This window comes from Trichosurus vulpecula, chromosome 5 (genome assembly GCF_011100635.1).
Source record: "Trichosurus vulpecula isolate mTriVul1 chromosome 5, mTriVul1.pri, whole genome shotgun sequence".
Classification (NCBI taxonomy): domain Eukaryota; kingdom Metazoa; phylum Chordata; class Mammalia; order Diprotodontia; family Phalangeridae; genus Trichosurus; species Trichosurus vulpecula.
The window spans coordinates 57,087,576-57,114,176 of NC_050577.1; the positions used below are offsets into that span (position 1 = coordinate 57,087,576).

The 26,601-nt window shown below is 37.1% G+C and overlaps 2 protein-coding genes across 2 annotated transcripts in view; both read left to right on the top strand.

Annotated features, from left to right (window-relative positions):
* The window catches only part of STAM (signal transducing adaptor molecule), a 60,758-nt gene that overhangs the window by 12,668 nt on the left and 21,489 nt on the right, over positions 1 to 26,601 (top strand). The window contains exons 2-5 of the mRNA XM_036758775.1: positions 2,235 to 2,319; positions 21,335 to 21,410; positions 21,494 to 21,589; positions 22,395 to 22,541. Coding sequence (XP_036614670.1) covers positions 2,235 to 2,319; positions 21,335 to 21,410; positions 21,494 to 21,589; positions 22,395 to 22,541 — 404 coding nt within the window. The remainder of the gene's footprint in view (positions 1 to 2,234; positions 2,320 to 21,334; positions 21,411 to 21,493; positions 21,590 to 22,394; positions 22,542 to 26,601) is intronic.
* LOC118849799 (ferritin heavy chain-like) lies at positions 25,409 to 26,055 on the top strand. Its single transcript, XM_036758776.1, has one exon. It carries the CDS (start codon positions 25,489 to 25,491, stop codon positions 26,038 to 26,040), a length of 552 nt encoding a protein of 183 aa, XP_036614671.1. The 5' UTR covers positions 25,409 to 25,488; the 3' UTR covers positions 26,041 to 26,055.

Here is a 26,601-nt window from a genome sequence, read left to right on the forward strand (position 1 = left end):
TCAAAGAGGGGAGGGATGTGGTGAAAAAAGAAGGAATGTTACTCTGAGTTCCTCACTGAATGTGAAGAGAGGAATAGAGTTATTAGTTATTAAACTGATAAAGTTATAATGAAAATAGTCTTAAGTTTTGTTGATAAAATAGGGCACACCCAGATATAATATTTTGAAACTAAATTATATCTCACATTATGAGGTGACCTTTCTCCTTGCCGAGGCAAACCCCTCTCCATGAACAAGTGATCCCATTCCATTCCATCTTCTACCACAGACTGTGCCTTCCAACATCTCCATTCTATCACTTATCTTCAATCTCTCCCTCTCTATTGGCTGCTTTCTCCTATTCTCAAAAAACCCTCGCTTGACCCATTCATCTATACTAGCTAAATCTAGCTAGACCCATCCAGCCTCTGTGTCCTTTCCCTTTACTCTCTTACGATTTGGTTTCGTCATTCTATCAAAACTATTCTCTTCAAAGTTACTAGCTATCTGTTAATTGCCAAATCTCAATCCTCATCCTTTTCTCAATCCTCATCCTTCTTGATGTCTCTACAGCTTTTGGTATTGACAATCATTTCTTTTCCTTAATATTCTCTTCTCTCTAGGTTTTCATTAAACTGCCCTCACTTGGTTCTCCTGCCTCTCTGATCTTTCCTTCTCAATCCCTCATTTTCTAGATCTTTATCCAGTCATGCCTGGTAAGCCTGGGTTTTTCACAGGGCTCTGTCCTGGGCCCTTTTCTCCATCTATACTATTTCACTTGGTGATCTCATCAGCTCCCATGGATTTATTTATTATTTCTATGTCGATGATTCACAGATCTACTTATCCAGCCCCAATCTCTCTGCTGACCTTTAGTCTACTTGGCCCATTAGACATTTCAAACTGGATTGTCCTGTAGACATCTTAAAATCAATTTATCCAAATGTATCCAATTTATCCATGACTGAACCTATTACTTTTCCTCCAAACCCTCCCTTCTTCCAGAATTCCCTGTTACTGCTGAGAGGACCACCATTCTTCCAAGGGGCAACCAGTAGGTCTTCTCCTACCTGGACTGTTGAAATAGTCTGCTGGTTGGTTTCCCTGCCACAGGTCTCTCCATATTGCAGTCCATCCGCCACTCAGCTTTCCAAGTGATTTTCCCAAAATGCAGGCCTGACCATGTTGTTATTGTATCTGATTGTTCCATGACCCAGTGGACCCTAGCCCTTCTTGACAAAGATATTGGAGTGGCTTGCCATTTCCTTCTTCTGACCATGATATCTGCCCTCAATATACCCCAGTGGCTACCACTAGTTGGATCAAATATAAGGCCCTCAGTTTGACATTCAGAGCCCCTTATAACTCGTTCCACGCCAACCTTCTCATTCTTTATACCTCCCCATGTAATTCTGTGGCGCATGATCTGGCCTCCCTGCTGTTCCTCCAACAAAACACTTCATCTTCTGACTCCAGGCTTTTTTACTGTCTGTACTTTTTGTTTGGAATACCCTCATCTCCAACTCCTGGCTACCTTCAAGTCTCAGCTAAAATCTCACCTTCTACAAAAAGCCTTTCTTGATCCCCCTTTATATTAGTGCCTTCCTTCTGTTGATTATTTCCAGTTTATTGTGTATATAGCTTACTTATATTGTTCTTTTTATATTACCTCCCTCATTAGACTGTGAGCTCCTTGAAAGTATCCAGGGTTGGAGAACCTGCAGCCTCAAGGCCACATGTGACCCGCAAGTATGGCCCTTTGACTGAATCCAAACTTCACGGAACAAATCCCCTTAATAAAAGGATTTGTTCTGTAAAGCTTGGATTCAGTCAAAAGGCCTCACCTGAGGACCTAGAGGGCCACATGTGGCCTCCAGGCCTCAGGTTCCCCACTCCTGATGTAGACTATCTTTAGCCTTTCTTTGAATCCTCAGTCACTTAGTACATAGTAGGCACTTAATGTTTATTGACTGACTCATTTTAACTTTTATTTATTGGTGCTATTAAACATATTTGAAACATGAAAGGAGTCAAAGAATTATAATTGACAGTAAATTATGGGCTTTACTGTTTAAATAGATGAGGATTTCTGGTCCTTAATTTAATGAAGATAAATAAATTAGTGTTAACTATCACATTTTGGTAGTAATATTTTTATGATGTGCTTTATGTATTTAACATACTGTATTCTAGCAACTTGATTACAAAACATTAACCACTAATACATTTATTCTATACTGTTTTTAAATCAACAGAGAAAGCCACCAGTGAGATGAATACTGCTGAAGACTGGGGTCTTATCTTGGATATTTGTGATAAAGTAGGCCAGTCTCGTACTGGGTAAGTGTAAACTTTCTGAGGATTTCCATTCATTTTCCTTCCTACTTAAATATGATTAGATAGTGTAATATAAATAGATTAGACACTGTAATTCAATTTTTAAAACACCTACTGGGAATTTTTAAAATGTCTATTAGAAGACTGAAGGACTTAGATTCTAGCCTTCATAAGAATAGGGATTATTTACCTTTCACCTTGCTTTGAATGGCACGATGGTTGTTTAAGTGAATAATATTTATTGATGATAGGAACACTGGACCGAATGTACAAAGAAGTAATTTTTTTTTTTTTTTTGGCAAGCATTGCTTTGTGGATTTGCAAGTTAATGTAATCATTTCATTCATTGCCCCTCCCCCCACCAATAATACTGTCACTGTTTACTAACTGGATTTATCACATTTGTTTCAGAATAAAAGGAGCTACTCCTTTGTTTTGTCTTGACTTTGTAGACCTATGAGGACAAGGGAGAATAATTGTTAATATATAGGATTTATAGACTTTATCCTTTTTTGATTATTCTTTATTGCTGATAGAGTTTACCATTCCAATTTGTATATTTTTTTCTCTTTCAAATCCCATACCTACTCATCATCATAATCAACATAGTTTTTATATGTCTTTTTATGTATTGTTTATCTTTTTGCTCTGCTGGACTTTGAAGACTGTACAGAGATAAAATTTAATAGTGTTTCCTGCCTTGAATAAGCTGTCAGTCTGACTGGCATGACATGTTGTAGGTCTCATAGAATTTAATGGAGTTGTGATTTCATTTTGGATGGATTCGTGATTTCATCTTTCAGCAACATAGTACAGTTTAGTTCAATTTGAAAAGTACTTATTCTCTATCAGGTGCCAGGTACTGTGCACTGGGGATACTTGAAAGACAAAAATGAAACAGTCCCTATGGTCCAGGAGCTCATTACAATCTACTGGGGATGGGGGAAACCACAGTGTATGGAAAGAAATAAACAGAAGCTCATTTAAGAGATGTGAGCACTAGTAACTGGGGGAATTGGGATGGGTTTTTTGGTGGTGGTGCTTGATTTTAGCCTTCAGGGGAACCAGAGATACCAAGAAGCAGAAGTGAGCCAGGAGGCATTCTTAGCTAGGGAAAAGCCTGTGCAAGAGAGGGATCACAAAGTAGACCATTTTGACTGAGAGTATGCATGAAGGAAGGTAAAAAAGAAATCAGCCTTAAAAGATGGATTAGAGCCAGATGGTAGGGATTTTAGTTGTTAAACAGGAAAACTTATATTTTTTTCAAAGTCACTTAGGAGTCACTGAATATTGGTTAGCCAGGAAGGTGACAGGATCAGACCTTTGCTTTAAAAATATTTATTTTGATAGTTGTGTGGAGGATGGATTGGAGAAGGGAGAGAATTGAGGCAGGTAGACCAGTAGGAGGCCGTTAAATTCATTTAAATGAGAGGTGTTGAGGACCTAAACTAGAGTGGTGGATATGTGAATGGAGAGAGGAGGATGGATGAAAGAGAAGTTGTGGAGATAGAATTGATAAGACTTGCCATGTGAGGTTTGAAACCTATACCTACTTTCTTATCCTGGATGATACTCGGTCCATGTTCTTTCATAAATCCTCTGCAGACAGTGCAGCTAGTATTCCGAGAGACTTTTTCTAGATCAGAAGTTGTTACCTTTTCTTTTTTTTCCCCCTGTCTTAGACTCCTTTAATAGTCTGGTAAAGCCTATGAAATCCTTCCCAGAATAATGTTTTTAAGCAATTGAATGCCAAATTTCAATTAGAGGTTAATGACAATAAAGAGATAATTTTTTTTCCCATCAAAGTTCTTGTATATTCTGAAATCTTTCTGTAGCATCTTAAGGATCCATTCCATGTTACTAACTCCTGATCTGTATGTCTTTATATGTTGCAAGAATAGCAACGGAGCAAACAGGTTTACCCATTAATTATCTTCCCTCATACCTATGTGACCAGTCCACTTCTGTTTCCAGTCATACAGCTTTCTGATGCATCTCTCTCGCATCTCTCCTCTGCCTTTTTGGTGACCCTTCAATTTTTAATTCTTGGGAGACTGTTACTAGCAGAATATTACCAAGAGAATATTAATATTTAAAAAAAAAACATGGGCATCTTCTCTTTGAGAGTAGAGCTTGGGATCCTTAAAAGCACCATACCGTTCTTCAAGTGCAAATATGTTCCCCCGCCTCATGCTGACTTTCCCACTCTATTCATTTTCCATCTAAAATGCCTATCCAGTACATTTGTCCTGATGTCAGATTTATAGGAGTACTGTCTCCCGTTTATGGTACTCCCATGTATAGATGTTTAATCTTTATTGAGAGTTTTATAATATGAATGTCTCTTCAGATGTTTCCAGCTGCCTTTGGACACAAAATAAAACCAGATCTTCATTTGCCTCTCCAAAGGAAAAGCTGTGAACTATCCTACTATTTGGTCCATACTTCCTTTTGTCTTCTGGTTTGTCTCATTTGTAGCGAGAATGTTTCAATTGATACAATTCATTTCCTTGTGTATTAGCCACTCAGTGGTTACAACCAGGATCTCCCACAGCTAAGAGTATCTGCAGTTAATTTAATATTACTAGGTGGTCTAAACTGTGATTCTTAGCAGTTTCTACCCCCTTTGCTATCATCTCTAAATATGAAAGCCTTTTTTTGAGAGCTATATTTTATTTTTCTGTTTCATGGGTTGCCATGACCAAAGGATTTATCACCAAGTGGACAGGTGATGGCTTTTTCTGAACTTTGCTGGGCTAGTTTGAAGCTTCAGAAATAAGAAAGGGGGAAGGAGGGAAGGGAATAAACTTTTTTTCTAGTGCCTATGTGCTAAGCTCTTTTATAAATATTACCTCATTTGAAATCAAAATCTGTAGCTAGGATCATAGTCAAAGTTTTTCCAGTCGAGTAGAACCTGCCAAACATTCAAGAAGACTTAAAAATTCTTTCCCATTTGTAAGATGTACTTTGGTCAGAACCATCTGAATGTTTAACACTCTTCTGGGATAATAATTGTTAGAGTTTTGTTAAGCTTAGTAAATATATATTCTTTTTGATTCATGTAGATTACAAAGGATACTCATTTTTCTGTTTTGTCTTAAGTTAACTTTTTAAAGTTTTTTAAGTTAATTTTTTTTAAGCTTTTAATATCTGAAACATCCGGGCTTTTGGTTGTTGTCGGGTTGGGGTTTATTTTGGGCATCAAAGTACTCATGTGATTTTTCATATGTAATTACAGCATATGATAAAAATTCTCAAAAATGTGCAGCCAGTTAAGTCACATGATGGCCTAAAAAATTCATTTGCTAAATTGTATTGTAGAACTCAAGAAAACTTTTAAAGTGACGGTAACTAATTTAATGTGTATTTATGTACTTTAATGACTGAATGGATCTGTGATCTCATTGAAATAGATGTCATCCTACAGGCAAGCAAGCCAGCTTAGTTGAAATATCAAGGTACTGGAGAGAGCCAGTCACATCTAAGTAGAGATAGACCATTAACTCAAGAGCCTTGGGAATAACAAGGCTCTCTGAATCACCAAAACTGCTTTTGGAGTGGTCTCTACCATTATTGGGGGGAACAAACACTTTGGAGAAGGGTGTCTACCGTCTTCCTTGTCACTACAAATTCTAGTTGCTGACCAACTGGCACAGATGGGTAGGTAAGCCCAAGAGCCCCAAAAGCAACAGTAACCCCAGATCACCTGCTTCTAGCACAGCACTTGTAGCCATCATCTGAGGAACAAACCCTGTAGAAATGTGGCCTGGAACCTGCATTTGCAAATGCTACAGGTAATAGCTACTGACCACTCAAAAAAAAGTTCTTAACACAAAAGCCATTGGTGTTTTCACATGTTTTAACATCAGGAAGTACCGTGATTTTATCTGTGAAAATGACATTAAATAAGGTGCATTACTTGCTCTTGCTTTGCCCCTGCACCATAAGGAATATGGAGCCTTTCATCTGACTTAGAACTCAACTTTCCTATATGATTTGTCTCTCCCATTAGAATACGACCTTCTTGAGAGCTGAGACTGTTTATCTTTTCTATTTGTGTCCCCAGGGCTTTGTACATGATAAGTACTTAATACATGCTTGCTCAATCTCTCTCTTTCCCTCTTGATTTTTTTTTCTCTCTTCCTTCTCCCCACCCCCTCCACATTTATATAACAACTCAACCTGTGTGACTTTTGGTCTCTCTTTTTATAAATTCTACGTATAGGATCCACCCAATTGACTAAAGGCCCTTCTTTTAGTTTATTATTTTGTAGATACCAATACAACATGTGGGCTATCCTTACATCCCATATACCTAGCCTACCCCCTTTTATTCTCACATGTCATTGATATTGCAGCCTACTTAAACCCTGAATTGAAGCTGCTTGGGCTACCTAACATAGAGCTGGGAAGGAGGTGGGGCCACACCAAAGCTCCCCAAGGGGAGGGAGAGGTCTACAGAATGGTCCACTTAAAGTGAGAACTGTCTGTATATAGTAAGATATGGCATTATGGCTAATATATGTTAAGTCACTGTCTATCATGGGCTGACCGACAGATCCCCATATTTACAAATACATTTCCCAAAATAAACAATATAGAAATTGCCACATTTTCACAAACTGAATCGTTGTCCAAAATTGCCAGGCTGTAACACTGAACCCTAAAAATTTAAGTACTTTTTAAGCTGATGTTGCCCAACTCACTACTCATAATCTCCAAACCACGTGGGTTGCAAAACTTTCAAAATATAGACATGTAGTGAAAGACATGGGCAGCTAGGTGGTGCTGTGGATTGAGTGCAGGGCCTGGAGTCAAGAGGACTCATCTTCCTGAGTTCAAATGTGACCTCAGACACGTATTAACTGTGTGACCCTGGGCAAGTCACTTAACTCTGCTTCAGTTTTCTCATCTGTAAAGTGAGCTGGAGAAGGAAATGGCAAACCACTCTAATAGCTTTGCAAAGAAAACCCCAAATGGGGTCTTGAAGAGTCAGACACGACTAAAAATGACTGAATTTCTTCTAACAATATCTAATATTTATAGTTCTTTGTTTTACAAAATCTCTGTCTCATTTAGTCCTCATAATAACCCTGTGATATAGATGCTTTATCCTCTTACAGATTAGGAAACTGATACTTCAAGAGGTTAAGTAGTTACATGAAATCACACACTTAGTAAATGGTCCAAGATAGAATACAAAAACAATCCTTTCTTATTCTAAGTCCAGAAATCCATCCACCATGCCAAGTTGCTTTTAAAATCTAGAATACTAAGTGTTCTTTCCATTGCACCAATCTACCTCCTAAAATGTTAGTTTGTTTGAACAGCACTTGGAAGTTTGATATGGCATGAGACTAAGATTTCCATCTTCCATTTTCAGGGCTTATGGTGCTCTCTCACAGTTCATTATATTGTAATGTGTTTTCCATGACTAAAATATACTTTCATACTTCTGTGGTCCAGGAAGCTTAATTTAAGTACTCAGGGGCCATTATTATATATCTTGTCTATTAAACACTCATATTTAGGTTCATTTTGTCATTAAGTAATAAATTCTGTTCATCTCTTTCAATGAATTCTCTTTGGATCATGAACTTGTCCTCTGTATCTTTGCTGTATGTTTTCCTCTATTCATAGTTCATTGATGTCCTCAGTATAAAAGTTCAACATTAAATAGTTTGATAGTATTGAACTTAATTCAAAGTAACTTATAATATTTCATGATATTGAATATAACATATGGTACATGTTCTGTTACATTTGCATTTAGAATGTAGGTGTAAATCATGATTTCATTACAAAATTTCTTTCCTATGTTCCATTGTTACTGCTTGAAGCCCTAGTCAGTGGACCTGAACATTTGGAAGGCATTTGTAATTTATGTAAAATAAGTTCTTCTCAGTATTCCTGGAGTGTTTGTATCAGCAATGGGTTTTTAAAAGTCCTAATTTTTTCCCCCATTTTTAAGCCCATTATATCTATTGATTTTTTTAATTTTGTTTTTTTTTTAATTTTTATTACTTTATTTAATATTTTTAGTTTTCAGCCTTGATTTTCACAAGAGTTTGAATTATATTTTCTCCCCATTTCTACCCTCCCCCCCACTCCAAGATGGCATATACTCTGATTGCCCCATTCCCCAGTGAGCCCTCCCTTCCGTCACCCCACTCCCCCCAATCCCCTTGTCCCTTACTTTCTTGTAGGGCAAGATAGATTTCTGTGCCTCATTGCCTGTATATCTTATTTCCCACTTGCATGCAAAAACTTCTTTTTCTTTGAACATCTGCTTTTAAAACTTTGAGTTGCAAATTCTCTCTCCTCTTTCCTCCCCACCCACCCTCCCTAAGAAGTCAAGCAATTCAGCATAGGCCACATGTGTATCATTATGTAAAACCCTTCCATAATACTCATGTTGTGAAAGACTAACTATATTTGCTCCTTCCTATCCTATCCCCCTTTACTCAATTTTCTCCCTTGACCCTGTCCTTTTCAAAAGTGTTTGCTTTTGATTGCCTCCTCCCCCATCTGCCCTCCCTTCTATCATCCCCCCCTTTTTTTATCTCCTTCCTCCTTCTTTCCTGTGGGGTAAGATACCCATTTGAGTGTGTATGTTATTCCCTCCTCAATCAAATCTGATGAGAGCAAGATTCACTCATTCCCCCTCACCTGCCCCCTCTTCCCTTCCTACAGAACTGCTTTTTCTTGCCACTTTTATGTGATATAATTTACCCCATTCTATCTCTCCCTTTTTCCCTCTCTCAATATATTGCTCTCTTATCCCTTAATTTGATTTTTTTTTTTTAGATATCATCCCTTCATATTCAACTCACCGTGTGCCCTGTTTATGTATATATGTATGTATATTCCCTTCAGCTACCCTAATACTCAGGTCTCATGAATTATACACATCATCTTTTCATGTAAGAATGTAAATAAAACAGTTCCACTTTAGTAAGTCCCTTGTGATTTCTCTTTCTTGTTTACCTTTCATGCTTCTCTTGATTCTTGTGTTTAAAAGTCAGATTTTCTATTCAGCTCTGGTCTTTTCACTGGGGAAGCTTGAAAGTCTTTTATTTTATTGAAAATCCGTATTTTGCCTTGGAACATGATATTCAGTTTTGCTGGGTAGGTGATTCTTGGTTTTGATCCTAGCTCCATTGACCTCTGGAATATCATATTCCAAGTCCTTCGATCCCTTAATGTGGAAGCTGCTAGATCTTGTGTTATCCTGATTGTGTTTCCACAATACTCAAATTGTTTCTTTCTAGCTGCTTGCAGTATTTTCTCCTTGATCTGGGAATTCTGGAATTTGGCAACAATATTCCTAGAAGCTTTTTTGGGGGGATGTTTTTCAGGAGGTGATCAGTGGATTCTTTCAATTTCTGTTTTACCCTCTGGCTCTAGAATATCAGGGCAGTTCTCCGTAATTATTTCTTGAAAGATGATGTCTAGGTTCTTAGTCTAGGTTCCTTTTTTGATCATGGTTTTAAGGTAGTCCAGTAATTTTTAAATTATCTCTCCTGGATCTATTTTCCAGGTCAGTGTTTTTTCCATGAGATATTTCACATTGTCTTCCATTTTTTCATTCCTTTGGTTCTGTTTTACCATATCTTGATTTCTCATCAAGTCACTAGCTTCCACTTGCTCCAATCTAATTTTTAAGGTAGTATTTTCTTCAGTGGTCTATTGGACCTCCTTTTCCTTTTGGCTAATTCTGCCTTTCAAGGTGTTCTTCTCCTCATTGGCTTTTTGGAGCTCTTTTGCCATTTGAGTTAGTCTATTTTTAAGGTGTTATTTTCTTCAGTATTTTTTTGGGTCTCCTTTAGCAAGTCATTGACTTGTTTTTCATGGTTTTCTTGTATCACTCTCATTTCTCTTCCCAATTTTTCCTCTACTTCTCTAACTTGCTTTTCCAAATCCTTTTTGAGCTCTTCCATGGCCTGAGACCAGTTCATGTTTTTCTTGGAGGCTTTTGATGTAGGCTCTTTGACTTTGTTGACTTCTTCTGGCTGTATGTTTTGGTCTTCTTTGTCACCAAAGAAAGATTCTAAAGTCTGAGTCTGAATCTGAGACCATTTTCGCTGCCTGGCGAAGTAACCAGCTACTTGACCTTTGAACTTTTCATCAGGGTATGACTGCTCGTAGAGTAGAGAGGGGCTGCGCTGTTGTTTTCAGAGCAACTTCTACAGAGCAAACTCTGTCACACCAGTGCTCCTCCCCCCCCAAGAACCGCCAACCTGGACAATGTGAAATATCTCATTGGAAAAGCCACTGACCTGGAAAATAGATCCAGGAGAGATAATTTAAAAATTATTGGACTTCCTGAGAGCCATAATCAAAAAAGAACCTAGACATCATCTTTCAAGAAATTTTCAAGGAAACTCCCCTGATATTCTAGAGCCAGAGGGTAAAACAGAAATTGAAAGAATCTACAGATTGCCTCCTGAAAAAGATCCCAAAAAGAAAACTCCTAGGAATATTGTTGTCAAATTCCAGAATTCCCAGATCAAGGAGAAAATACTGCAAGCAGCCAGAAAGAAACAATTTGAGTATTGTGGAAACATAATCAGGATAATACAAGATCTAGCAGCTTCCACATTAAGGGATTGAAGGGCTTGGAATGTGATATTCCGGAGGTCAAAGGAGTTAGGATTAAAACCAAGAATCACCTACCCAGCGAAACTGAATATGATGCTCCAAGGCAAAATACAGATTTTCAGTAAAATAGAGGACTTTTAAGCTTTCCCAGTGGGAAGACCAGTGCTGATAGAAAATTTGACTTTCAAACACAAGAATCAAGAGAAGCATGAAAAAGTAAACAAGAAAGAGAAATCATAGGGGAATTACTAAAGTAGAACTGTTTTATTTACATTCCTACATGGAAAGATCATATGTATAATTCCTGAGACCTGAGTATTAGGGTCGCTGAAGGGAATAAAAATATACATACATACATACATTCATACATACATACATACACACACACACACACACACACACACATATAGACAGAGGGCACAGGGCAAGTTAAATATGATGGGATGATATTTAAAAAAATAAAATAAAACTTGAGGAGGGAATAGCGTACACACTCAGTTGGGTATCTTACCCCACATAAAAGTAGGAGGAAGGAAATAAGAAAGGGGGAATAATAGAAGGGAGGGCCGATAGGGAGAAAGAAGTAATCAAAAGCAAACACTTTTGAAAAGGGAGAGCATCAAGGGAGAAAATTTAATAAAGGGGGGCAGGATAGGACGGAGGGAAATATACTTAGTCTTTCACAACATGACTATTCATGGAAGTGTTTTGCATAATAATACACATGTGGCCTATGTTGAATTGCTTGCCTTCTTAGGGAGAGTGAGTGGGGAGAAAAGTGGGGAGAGCATTTGAACTCAAAAGTTTTAAAAGCAGATGCTCAAAAAAAAAAAGTTGTTTTTGCATGCAGCTGGGAAATAAGATATACAGGCAATGGGGCATAGTAACCTATCGTGCCCTACAAGAAAGTAAGGGGAAAAGGGGGTGAGTGGGGTGACAGAAGGGAGGGTTGACCGGGGAATGGTGCAATCAGAATATGTGCCATCTTGGAGTGGGGGGGTGGAGGGTAGAAATGGGGAGAAAATTTGTCACTCAAAATCTTGTGGAAATCAATGGTAAAAACTAAAAAATACTAAATAATGAAGTATGGAATTAAAAAAAAAAGTTTGAAATCTAGAAAAAAAATTGCCATATGTGGGACACAAAATTCCAATCTGGAACAAAAATTACTTAGTTCTGAGTATATTGAATTTATTAGGGATATCAGTGGTCCCTAATTAGTTGGATTCAAGACTTTCCTCACTGTCTGGTACCCCTCCCCTTGGGTGCTAGCTATTTTTATACAGTTGGGAGAGCATTAAAAATAGAAAGAGGCACTACAATTCACTGATTGTTCAATTCCAGAAGTGGGGAAATCTTATGGTTGGCTAAGGAACGTGTCCATCAATCATAACTACTTTGTCACCAGGCCTTTCACAGGTCATGACACCTTCCACAGGTCATCAGCTTCAGGTTATCTCAGCAAAGGCTTTCCAGAGGTCATAGGATGCTTTCAACAAAATCTCACGTTCCTCTACAAGTCATAAGACCCTAGTGTTTGATAACAGTATCCTAGGGTCCAAAGAAGTGGCGGGTTTGAAGCACAGGTCACAAGGGAGTGGACGGTAGTGATTCGTAGGTATGAGGGGTATTGTACCAATTACTGAACCTTATCACAACATATTACTGGGGTTTGACTATATAGGGGTGGTGGTGGTAGTGTAGGAATTACCATTCTTATTACATTTCTGACTTATAATATAAATTTAGCTGATAAACATAAGTATTAATCATTCATACCTCTTACACCATTAGATAACTAACCAAAAATTAATTTTATTCTGCTTAATTCATTAATACAGCGACAGATACCCATCAAATCACAAGGAACTGAGTAAATGCTGATTAATTTGAATAGGGATATCAACATTATCAACACATACATAAATTATATAATAATAATATGCAAAGTATTGAGAAAGCTAACACTGATATCTAAATGTGCTTTGGCTGAGATTTAGTTATGTTTTGTTTTTAGTAAATGCTTACCACAGGTGACATTAGCTGCTCATTAGTATAAGTAAAATTCTTTAGTTTCTTGGAGTTGCAACTAGGTGACATGAATACTTAATGTTTTATAAATCTTAATAGTAACAGCTCACCTTTTATGCAGCTAAGGTTTGCAGAGCATTTTACCATACATTTTTGATTTCATCCTCAAAACCTGTGAGGAAGGTGCTGTTATTATCCCTGTTGGAGGGCAACTGCAATTTCCAACTCCTCACCAGGGCCATAGAACCTGCAGGGGGCAAAGGCAGAATTGGAACCCAGGGCTCTCTGACTTCAGTTCAAGCATTTTACTTGAATATGATATTGAGAATTCCAGCAAGCCTAATTAGAGATGAAAAAATGTTTATTTGGAAACTTTAACATATTAGTATTGTTTTAGTTTTTCAATATCAGTTTGTGATATAAAACATTTTGATTTTTTTTGTTTGTTAAAAGTATGATGGTTTTAAAAAACAGTTGTTGATTGATTTTTTAACAGCATGATAATTTGTAGACAGCATTGTTAAGTACTATATATAGCTTAGACCTTGAATTGTGCTAATTACATAATGCTTATGTATACTGTAACATGAAGTTTATACTGGCAGAACTTTTTACAGGTAGATTTGCCTATCTAAAACTTCAGTTCTTTCTGGATGCCATTGAGAAGAAAGTTAGTGAATAATTAACTTTCTCTCTTAATAAGCTGTGGTTTTTCAAGGGAAAGCTGCTGTTGATTCTACCAATGTTGTTTTCCCTCTTCTGTAGAATAACACTGCTTCTCTGCTCCTTTCCTTTCCTTTTTTTTTTTTTCCCAAATAATGGCAACTTCTTAGGGCTTGAAAATTAGTGATATACTTTTGTTTTTGCTTTTTATCTCCAGATCAGAGGGTTACTAAAGGCAAATTTTCACTACCTTTCCAATAAGAATTAGAAGAAAGATTTATCTCATTGCCACCTATAGTTTGAGGGATAGGATTGAGGGAAGAAGGTTGGACCAGTATAGAGAACTAGGAAGAGAAGAGAGACCTTTAAAGCTTTGCATCTTTGAAGCTGATGGCACACACTATCAGAGTAAGGTATGGTAAAGAGATTAGTGGCTGAGGAAATTGTGCTGAAATTTTAATTTGGAAGACAGTCATAGTTGATTCATTAAATCAATAATAAAAATTTCTTTTTTTTCCTTTTTCTTAAGGAAATTTTTTTATTTAGTATTTCATTTTTCCCGTTACATGTAAACATAATTTTTCACATTTGTTTTTAAAACTTTGATTTCTAGATTCTCTCCTTTCCTCCCTTCCCACCTCCCTTTCCCCTATTAGGAAGGTAAGCAATTTGATATAGGTTATACCTGTATAGTCATGCAAAACATTCCATAATAGTCATGTTGTGAAAGAAAACATGGACCAAAAAAAAAACCCTCAGAAAAAATAAAGTAAAAAAAAAAGTATGCTTCAGTCTGTATTCAGACACCATCAGTTCTTTCTCTAGGGATGGATAACATTTTTCATAAGTCCTTTAGAGTTGTCTTTGATCATTGTATTGCTGAGAATAGCTAAATAGCCGATGGTCTTACAATATTGCTGTTACTTTGTACACAGTACATTTCACTTTGTATCAGCTCATGTAAGTCTTTCCAGGTTTTTCTGAAAGCATGCTGCTCATCATTTCTTATAGCACTATAGTATTCCATCATAATCATATACCACAGTTTGTTCAGCCATTTCCCCATTGATATGCATTCCCTCAATTCCCAATTCTTTGCTACCAGAAAAGAACTGCTATAGATATTTTTGTACAGATAGGTCCTTTTCCTTTTTGTTTTTTTTTATCTCTGTTGGTGTACAGACTTAGTAGTGGTATTGCTAGATCAAAGTGTATGCATGGTTTTGTAGCCCTTTGGGCATAGTTCCAAATTGCTCTACAGAATGGTTGAATCAGTTCACAACTGCACCAGTAGTGCTTTAATGTCTCATTTTTCCCACATCCCCTTTACCGTTTGTCATTTTCCTTTTAACTCCCTTTAGTCAGTCTAATAGGTATGAGGTTGTTTTAATTTGCATTATTCCAGTCACTAGTGAGTTAAAGCATTTTTTCATACGCCTATAGATAACTTTGATTACTTCAACTGAAAACTGTTTATATCTTTTGATCATTTATCAATTGGGGAATGGTTCTTACTTTTATAAATTTGACTCAGTTCTCTGTATGTTTGAGAAATGAGGCCTGTATGAGAGAAACTTGCTTCAATTTTTTTTCCACAATTACTGCTGTTTCCCCTGCCTCTTACCGTTTATTCTATTCTCTCTCCTTTCACCCTATCCCTCTTCAAAAATGTTTTGCTTCTGATTACCCTCTCCTCCAATCTACCCATCTTTCTATCATCCTGCCTCCCCTCCCTGCTCCCCCCCCCCCCGCCCTTTTCTCTTAACCTCTTTCCCTTCTACTGTGCTATAAGGTAAGATAGATTTCAATACCCAATTGTGTGTGTATGTTATTTCTTCTTTGAGTCAGTTCTGATGAGAGTAAGGTTCACGCACTCCCCCTCACCTCCCTCCTCTTCCCCTCCATTGTAAAAGGTTTTTCTCCCCTCTTTTATGTGAATAACTTACCTCATTCTACCTCTCCCTTTCTCGTTTTTCCAGTACATTACTCTCACCCTCCCTTTTTTTTTTCAGATATCATCCCTTCATATTCAACTCACACCTGTGCCCTCTGTCTATATATAATCCTTCTACCTACTTTAATATTGAGAAAGTTCTTATGAGTTACAAGTATCATTTCCTCATATAGGAATGTAAACAATTTAACCTTATTAAATCTCTTATGATTTCCCTTTCCAGTTTACCTTTTTATGCTTCTCTTGAGTCTTGTATGTGAAAGTCAAATTTTCTATTTATCTCTGGTCTTTTCATCAAGAATGCTTGAAAGCCCTTTATTTCCTTGCATATCTGTTTTTTCCCCCTAAGGATTATACTCAGTTTTGCAGGATAGGTGATTCTTGGTTGTAATCCTACCTCTTCTGCCCTCCAGAATATCATATTCTGAGCCCTGTGATTCTTTACTATAGAAGCTGCTAAATCTTGTGTTATCTTGCTGTGACTCCATGATACTTGAATTGTTTCTTTCTGGCTGCTTGCAGTATTTTCTTCTTGACCTGGGGGCTCTGGAATTTGGCTATTATATTCCTGGGAGTTTTTTCATTTTGGGATCTTTTCAGGAGGTGATTGGTGGAGTCTTTCAATTTCTATTTTACCCTCTGGTTGTAGAATATCAGGGCAGTTTTCCTTGATAATTTCTTGATGGATGATGTCTAGACTCTTTTTTTGATCTATCCAGTTTTAAATTATCTTTCCTGTACCTATTTTCCAGGTTAGTTGTTTTTCCAATGTGAAGTATCTTCAATTTTTTTCATTCTTTTGGTTTTGTCTTATCCTTTCTTGATTTTTCATGAAGTCATTAGCTTCCATTTGCACAGTTCTAATTTTTAAGGAATTATTTTCTCCAGTGAGCTTTTGTACCTCCTTTTCCAGTTAGCCAGTTTTATTTTTTAAGGAGTTTTTTTTTTCCTTAAATGAATTTTTGTGCCTCTTTTTCCATTTGGCCAATTCTGTTTCTTAAGGCATTATTCTCCTCACTGGCTTTTTGGACTCCTTTGGCCTAGTCTGTTATTTTTTAAGGTGTTATTTTCCTCAGTATTTTTTTGTGTCTCCTTTACCATTTTCATGATTTTTTTCCATTATTCTAATTTCTCTTTCCAATTTTTCCTCTACCTCTCTTACTTCATTTTCAAAACCCTTTGTGAGCCCTTCCATGGCCTGAGACCAATTCATAATTCTTTTGGAGGCTTTGGATGTGGGCTCTTTGACTTTGTTGACTTCTTCTGCCTGTATGTTTTGCTCACATCCCAAATCTGTTGCTTAGTACCAGAATGACTTGGAGCAAATCACTTAACCTGTCTAGGTTTCAGTTCTTTCACCTGTCAAATGAAAGGGTTGGACAGCTGTTGGAGAGAGAATCCACATCAGTGACATTATATCCATTGAAATATAATCTCAAGTCTAATTTTTGGCTCATCTTCTGTAATATTGATTGTCCCATGTACCTAGATGTTTTCCCCCAAATCAGTTTATGAGTTTAGGTTGACTTTACCTAACTTCAGGTCCAACTATTCTTCTATCCTGTACACTTTCTTGTGAAGAAGAATTGAGAAATCCATGAAATGGCAAAAATATATGCCTTAGAGAAGAAATAGGATGATGTGCTGGGATAAACCAAATAATGGCATTTCTGCATAATTGAGTATTGGTGTTTTGGTAAATAACAAGTGCCAGTAGTTTTTATACTACTTTCATATGTATATCACCTTAAAAATTAAATTCAGATTTTTCAATATGTCTTGCTGGGACAAAGATGTTTCCATTCTTAGATTTTGGAGCATTCTAATTTGATAGAGACCTGTGACTATTAGGAAGAAAATCATTGGGTTCCAGTGTCAAAGTCAACTTTATTTTTATGCTATGCCTTTTGTAGACCAAAGTTCCATCACTGACTAATAAATTGACTAGTAATAATCACAAGGTACTAGTCTCTAAAATATTTTTCTGTAGAGTTGAGTCAATTCTATTTTATTCTTTTTCTTAACTCATTTTAATATCTAATCTGTGTAATTTTTTCTTTGAAATGAGCATTTTATAATTTTTCTAAGGATACAAATGATTTATTTAATCTTGTTAGTAACCTGTTTTTACTCAATTCTTTTTCTAATATCCCCCCAAAAGAAAAACAATTCATTTAAAGTCTACCGACAGCTGTAATCTGAAAGGGTATGCAGCATTTCAAATCCATAGGCCTTTCCCTCTCTCTTTACAGAGAGGAAGGAAAGTGAGTTTTATTTTCTGTTCTCCCGAAGAAAGATAATAAAAAAAGATCTTAGCAGCTATGGAAATTAGGATGGGACCCCCGAGTCTTTATCGTATAATAAATTTTTGTGGAAAATAGATAATTTAAATGAAAAATAGAAAATAATAGTAATTATTACCAAGTTACTTATTCAGGCTGTTAATACTTAGAGATCTTAGTCACATCTCTATTGTGATATGTGTGGTGTACACATTTTTACAAACTAACTGAAATACTTTTTACATGCTAGTTTTTAAACCAGGCTAGTCTTACAGATAGTTTTTTTTAGATAGAAACCATATTTGTCTTTTTGTTTCCTACAATCATATTTGCTTATGTAGTGCTATGATATTCTACCAATCAGTCTCTCTAGATTGAAAATAATTGTATGATCATTGTAAACTTTTAAAAGAATTATCCTCAATTGCTTTTCCCCTTGGCATTGGCTGAAATATAATCAGAATGCTCAATTTGTTAGTAGATATAATTGGATTGATACCGAGAAAAGAATAACATAGCCCCAACCTGAGAATGACATACACATTCATGAAACATTCCATATTCCTACTATATACACAATCTGTATTCTGTGGTATATATCTGTATGAAATATTAACATTCCTTTCAACATGCGTATTTATTGTGTTTATATTACAATAACTATCTGATACTTGTAAAGAAAATTTTCAACTTTTATATTTATTTCTTGTGGATACTAGTTTCCAATGATTCCCCATCTCTGGATTCGTTTTAATTCTTCCCCTTTCCCTCCCTTTGGAGGCAGTGGCAATTAAGAGACTTGCTCAAGGTCACACAACTAGTAAGTGAGGCTGAATTTGAACTCAGGTCCGCCTAACCCCAGGGCTGGTACTCTGCCCCATTCTTTCTAATTCTTATGACTTGTCTTCCCCCCCCCCTTTTTAAATTCTTTTCAATTTCTTCTTTTCCAGTACTACAGTGCTAAGTTTTACAATGGACTTTGTATTCATTATCTCATTTGATTCATGCAGCAGCCCTGTGAGAGTTTTATTTAAGTAATTGAGCTTTTTAAAATTTGTTTTAGGCTCTTGGATTTAGAACTACTAGGGACTTCAGAGACCATCCATTCCAATTTCTCTATTGGTATCTTTTTAAAATTGATATAAAATACCTCCCAACAAATAACTAACCTGCACCCTCAACATAAAAATTACATTCCTTAAAAGGTATACAAAGCCATTTAAAAATGATTGTGATTGATGCTACTTGATTCTTAACAGAACTGGATTAATCTGTCTTGTAGCTTTAATAACTGGATATCAGTATTTTCCATTGTATTTGATAAATTGATGAGTTTTAAATAATTCAAACATTTTAATGGGACTGGCTCTCTGGCATAGGGATTCTTTATATTTTTGTGTGTGTTATGGGCCACTTTGACAGTCTTGTGAAGAAGATGGATCCCTTCTCAGAATGATTTAAAATGTAGTTATCAAAATACTTTTTTGAAAACAAATTCATACACACCTCTTTAAGAATATCTTCCCTAGTAGTGCCTCACATTATTTATCAATGTATAGAATGGCCTGGCATGATGAGAGTGTTGAGACAGGGAGACCAGTTAGGCTGTTGTAATAATCTTCGTGGGAAGTGATGAGGATAAGGTGGTGTCTGCATAAATAGAGAGAAGAGGCTGCATGATGCAAGAGAAGTTGTAAAAGTAGAAATGACAAGATTTGCAACTGATTAGATGTATGGGGTGAGGGAGAGGGAGGAATTGAGGATAATGCAGATTCTGAATCTGAGCCCCCAGAAGGTTGGTGCACGCTTTCAACAAAAAGAGGGAAGTTTGGACGAAGGGAGAGTTTAGGAGGGAAATAGTGAGACCATCTTTAGATATGGTGAGTTTGAGATAACTCCCAGGACTCCCAGTCTGAAATACTCACCAGGCTGTGATATTGAAGTGAAGTTCATGGAAGAAACTAGAGCTGGAAATACATATCTGGAAGTCATCAGTTTTTAAATTCATAGAAGCTGAGGAGAGAGAAGAGAAAGAGAAGGAGAAAGAAGAGGCATTGAAAAGAGATGAGAGGAGGGGAGGAAGAGAGAAAGAGAGACTATGAAGGATTGGTTGGATAGGTAGGAGGCCAAGCAGAAGAGTGTAGAGTCATAAACACCCAGAGAGGAAAGAGTACTGTGGAGGAGAATGTGGTCAGCGGTGCCAAATGGAGCAGCATAGGCCAAGAAGGATTGGTGCTGAGAAAAGAAAATCTTTGCCATTAAGAGATCACTGGTAACTTTACACAGCAGTGCAGTGATTAAATCAAAGGGTAAAGGGTTGAAAAGTAAGTCCCAGGAAAGGAAGAAGAGAGAGGAAGTGACTGTAGACAACCTTTTTAAGGAGTGTACTTCAGAAAGAGAGAAGTATTGACTGAAGGGGACATGGTAGGGGTGTAGTGTTTTGTTTTGTTTTGTTTTTTAAGGATGAGGGATATTTGGGCATTCTTGAAAGGAAGTTGGAAAGAACCAGTTTGTTCAGGAGAGGTTGAAGATTTGGGAAGGGGTGACTGAGGAAGCAATCTGCTGAAGAAAACAAATTATCGCTTATTATTATTGTTTCAGAGGAGAATTAAGTTGACTTTAGGACTTCATTGGGATTTAGGTCCACTCCTAAGAAGAAAAGGGACTGGTGGAAGACAGTGCAAAGGATTACTAATGGACAATTCATATGTTACATTAATATCTTCAAAATGGCAGAAGAAATTGAGAAAGGCTTCTAGTATGTTGGGTGGACCCCCTTTATTGAACTTAATTGAGTAGGCATGAATGGTTTACAGTCAGCATCATTAGAAGGGAGTGCCTACATTGATGGTGTCAGAGAACCATTGGCATGTTGGAGATTGTGGTATCCTATGTTTTTCAGCCATATAGTATTACTGGAAGAATATAGTAGCATTAAAATAAGTTTTGGGGGGAAACAGTGAGATTTGGTTTAAGGATTATACAGTTTACAAACATTTTATAAATATTAATTGTGGGCAATTTGAATGTGAAATCCTTGTCCAGTGACCCCTGTGTGCTGATACACTGCTGGAGAGGACATGAACTGTATACATATTGATATTCTTATTATAAATGGAACCAGATGACAAGTTGTAACTAAATGGAAGGATAGTTCACAATTTCTCTTTATAAAATAATAGGCTATACTCTACAAAATTCAAAGCTGAACTGATTGCTTGATTAAAGGTATCACACATTAAGCCGAGGTCTGTTAAATAACAATTTGCCTCAAAGCCTGAAAGTACCCAACTTGTTGTCTCTTTTGTTAGTTAAGAGATAATGACAGTTTTGTTAAAATATTTTAAAGGGATTTCTAAAAAAGAGGCTTAAAGTTAGGCATCTCAGATATATCAAATATTAGCTTTTGTATGGCAAGTTATTGCATCCTCTTTGAGAAAGAAAAAGTAAATTGGGATGACTAAGTGCTACTTTTCTCAATTTTTAGGCCCAAAGACTGTCTTCGGTCTATTATGAAAAGAGTGAACCATAAAGATCCTCATGTAGCAATGCAAGCACTGACTGTAAGTATTTTCTTTCATAGCTATACTACAGATCTGTCTACTAAGATTAAGCCTCTTTAAGCTTATGACTTTTTCTTAATTAGCTTCTAGGAGCATGTGTATCGAATTGTGGCAAAATTTTTCATTTAGAAGTGTGTTCAAGAGACTTCGCTAGTGAAGTAAGCAATGTATTAAATAAGGTAAGTACTTATTTTGGTAAAGAAAGTTCTTATCCATCTTTATTTTTCACATATGTGTTTTATTAATGCTCAGTTTAAAAAAATTTTTTTCATGGCATTTTTAGATTAATCCTCTTTCCACCAAAAAATAGTTGTTTCATTTTGCTGAAGAAGTAGGGTATTGTAAATCTTAGTCCCAGAGCTGTTGCTTGTCTAACTCTTTGTTTTCATTGGTCCTCATCTCAGTAGGAAAGATTGGGGAATTCTGTTCATTTTTTGGTCTAATCAAGTAATATTAACTTCATACAATTCTCTTATCTGTAGGAGCAAAAATATTTTCTTAACAAAGAAACTTCTATCTCAAACAGTGTATGTTGGCAGTACCCATCCATACGACTTGTGCCAAACAACATTTACCTTACTGTACATGTTATAGGATGTGAATCTCACAGTGCAGGGCCTTTTTTTTTTAATGTAGTAAATGTAAATAAAAGAGCTGAGTAGTATACATCATCTCACTAGATGAAATTCTAGATGAAGGGTTTTTGTGCATTAGTTTTTAAAGGGATCCTTGAATTGACCTTTTGAAGGGAATTAGTGAATCACAACATTGTGGACTTAGCAGTAGGTCCTGTGGGATGGAGCTTGTTTTATGCATTAGAAATATTTGAGGCTAGATTTGAAGTTTGGTCTTCTTGATGCCAAGTCTGCCTTGTTGGTCAAAAGAGGCTATAGCTCTCTTTATCGTCTTTAGGATGAAAAGCATTTGTATCAAATATCAGTGAGTTTGTTGCTTTTTCTTTAAAATGTCTCTTCTCTTTTTTAGGGTCATCCAAAAGTTTGTGAAAAGTTAAAAGCTCTTATGGTGGAATGGACAGATGAATTCAAGAATGATCCACAACTTAGTCTAATATCTGCCATGATAAAAAATCTTAAAGAACAAGGAGTTACCTTTCCAGCTATTGGCTCACAGGTATATTAAAAAGCATTGTTTTTGTGTACTGCTGTTTGATTACAACAAATAACCTTTATTTGTGAGCTCACTTTTAATTATGTAGTTAAAACAAATATAGAATTTCCAGTAATGTTGACAATTTAACACATGAAAGTGAATCAAAAGATAATTTACATTAGAATATCAACCTACTTGAACTGAATCCATATTTCCCACTATTTACCCTCTTCAAAAAAAGTGTTATTGTAGACAGCTGTTCAGGGCTAAATGAATTTCAAAATCTAAAAAATCTTAGTTTTATTATTGTAATTTCTATATGTTATCACATGCAGCATTTAAAATCATAATATGGTTTTAATTGAAATGATAGACCAGGTATGGGATTCTAAGGCCCTCATCACTATATAGCAGTGGTTTCCATATAGTGGTTTATAAATTCCTTGGAGTTCCCAATAGTGGTTTGACCTAAAAATTACTTAATGCTACCTTTAGCAGTAAATAGTCAATCCTCAACATTCCCGTGTTTAACTTTTACAACTCCACTCATTCATGTATTTTTATTAATAGCCTCGTTTTCATTTTGACATTGGCAATCACATTTGTAGCTATGTGCAGTAGAGAAGGAAACGAGCAGTGTATGTGTGCAAGTTCGTGGACTGGTTGGTTTCCCTCTATGTGCTTCACTGGTCTTGCTTACTGTACCATTGTAAAGAGCTCCCTGTACATTCAGTGTCAGAGGGAGTGCCAGAGGTGATGTTGAGCCCACTTTACCAGTCTCATCATCTTCCAACAGCAGCTACTAAAATCCTAGCGACCTCTCCCTACATTTTCTTTCTTTCTTTTTTTTTTTTTGGAGGGGGGAAGGCAGGACAATTGGGGTTAAGTGACTTGCCCAAGGTCACACAGCTAGTGTGTCAAGTGTCTAAGGTTGGATTTGAACTCAGGTCCTCTGGACTTCAGGGCCGGTGCTCTGCTCACTGCGCCACCTAGCTGCCCCTCCCTTCATTTTCACAGGGCAGCCAAAGTAGAGAAGTTTGCAGCAGCATAGCATTGTCTGAAATAATTGTTTTTGTTTTTTGTTTTTTGTTTTTCAAATTGAGATAGTAGCACAAAATGCCATGGAATTCTAGGGAATTACTAGTGAAAAAAGTGTTTTGCCTGTTGCCAGTTTTATTTGGTCTACTACTTTTAATGGGTTACTTCATGGTTACAGTGTTAGGAAATGCATATTATCAGAATTAATGTTTTGTTATAAAGAACGTATGCAGAAAAGTGTATTTTCAGCAATCTCTAGCAAAAGATTACAGTTTTGCTGGTTGCAGGAACCTAACCCTCTATTTTCCATAGGTTCAACATATCTACATTCACGTTTTTAACTTTTCACTCTGTTTTCTAGGAACTTTCGTCCCATGAAAGTTCAGGATTAACTGTAACTACAGAATATTATGAGTAGTATGGTAAATTACCCCCAGGGTTTTGCAATACATTTTTTGTTATTGAAAGGGATTTGTGGGACAAAAAACCTTTGGAAATCACTGCTATAAAGCAAAAGAGGGGGGAAGAATCTTTTATTCATCTCTTCAGTTTTTCCCACAATGGCTGTTTGAGACTTTCTAGGACTCTCACTAGATGCCTGTCCCTCTAATTTACTGAGCTTGAGGCCCTCTGATGTGAGCTTATTTATTCTTTGATCTCTATAAAACTCTATTATCATTGATCCTCTCCTTTTTCTCTTTATTTAAAATTTTTTTTTTTCTGAACTTAAACATGTAGACCTGATCTTTTCTTCACACATTGCAGAATACAAAAAGAAGATTGTGTGAGTCTCCATTTCATATCATACATTTTTTGGAGTATATAGTAAATTCCAAATGTTACGTTCAAAATTTTCCTTCTTGTCGATGCTTTCTTCTGAATTTCTGTTCTGTTCTATGCATATTTTTCTTTTGTTTTTCAATGTCACTACTGCTAATCTTCCTTTCTCTCCCCCTTCACCCCTCCATTAAAAACAGAGGGAAAAAACCCCTTGTAACAAAAAAAGGAAAAAAAAAATTGTTAAACTTGTGCACACAGGGGCATGTCCAAAAGGTATTGTCTTTTTCTGTATCTTGAGTCTCTAATCTCAGGTCTCCTGGAAATGTGGTTGGTCATTGTTTTGATTAGTTTGTGAGCTGTGTTTTCTTTGCAGTGTTATTGTCACCGTATAAATTTCTGTTCTGGTTCTGTTCACTTCCCTCTCCATCATCAATTTGTATTTCCTAAGATTCTCTAACATCATCTCCTTCATCATTTCTAACTGGGCAATAATATTCTGTTATATCAATATTTCATTATTTGTTCAACGATTTCCCAATTGATGGACATTTCCTTAGATTCCAATTCTTACAACCCTTTGACCTCCTTGATTTATTAATACTGAATCATATATTTTGCCATTCTTCCCTTCATTCACTAGAGCACTGAAATCTTTGGTATTGGCATATTTTGATTTAAGTTGGAGAATCTTATCAAGTTCTTTATCCTTTGTAAAAGATGTTGCATAAACTGTAGTTATTGTAATAGTGGTTCCTTTTTCTAGTATGAAGACTGAAGCAAGATGACCAAATATCCCATGAAATGATGATATTTCTGGTTACACAATGAAAAATCCGTTTGGAAATCTTTTTCAATTTAAACATCCTTATGGGCCAGAAGCGCAGGGATGGGGAGTCGCTGCGGTTTCCTGCTTCAACAGTGCTTGAACGGAACCCGCTGCTCGATTCCCGGCCGGAGCCGCCCTTAGCCACCTCTCCACCTTCACCTCCACTAACCAACACTTCTTCCGTCCTACCGTTCGAGCAGCAGCCGCTAGTTCAGCCGCCCCCCGGCCGTCGCCGCCGCGGCCGCCGCCACCCCAGCCTCAGCCGCAGCCGCTGCGCAGCCGCCTCCTCCCGCCTCCTCGTCAGCCTCCATCGCCGCCGCCGCCATGACCACCTCGTCTCCTTCTCAGGTGCGACAGAACTACCACCAGGACTCGGAGGCCGCCATCAACCGCCAGATCAACCTGGAGCTGTACGCCTCCTACGTGTACCTGTCCATGTCCTACTACTTTGACCGCGATGACGTGGCGCTGAAGAACTTTGCCAAGTATTTCCTACACCAGTCCCACGAGGAGCGGGAGCACGCTGAGAAGCTGATGAAACTGCAGAACCAGCGCGGGGGCCGCATCTTCCTGCAGGACATCAAGAAACCAGACCGAGATGACTGGGAGAGCGGGCTGAACGCAATGGAGTGTGCTCTGCACTTGGAAAAAAATGTCAATCAGTCGTTACTGGAATTGCACAAGCTGGCAACTGACAAGAATGACCCCCATTTATGTGATTTCATCGAAACCCACTACCTGGACGAACAGGTAAAGGCCATCAAACAACTGGGTGATCACGTAACCAACCTGCGCAAGATGGGGGCCCCCGATTCTGGCATGGCGGAATATCTTTTTGACAAGCACACCCTTGGAGACAGTGACAAGGAGAGCTAAGCCGCACCTGGCTTCCCCCACACCTGGGAACTGTGGGTGTGACTCCTGCTGTCTTTCGGTGCATGCATATTTTGGTTATCTGACCTTTTCATAATCTGTACCAAAAAACTACCACCATTTACATCCCAATAAAGTGACTTGGTACTGATGAAAAAAAAAAAAAAACAAAAAACAAACATCCTTATGGAAATCATTATTCAAGATAAAATTAAGAGTTTTGTGTAATCTAAATGCATTAGAAATAAAAGTTAAGTAAAATGGAAAGTCCAGAGCTGGAGTATTATTGGGAGGTAGAGGCTAAACAGGTGGAAGTAAGATTTTTATGAATTGCTATAGAAGCTGCAAGTAAATCAAAAAGCTGAGCCTTAAGTTAAAATGACCTGGAAACAGTGAATTAGCATTGATTCAGTATGTATAAATTCTTGCCGGCTGGAGGCTTGTTTTTCTTTGTCACATTTATTTTTTGTTTTGTTTTGTTTTTTGGAGGGGGGAAGGCAGGGCAGTTGGGGTTAAGTGACTTGCCCAAGGTCACACAGCTAATAAGTATGTCAAATGTCTGAG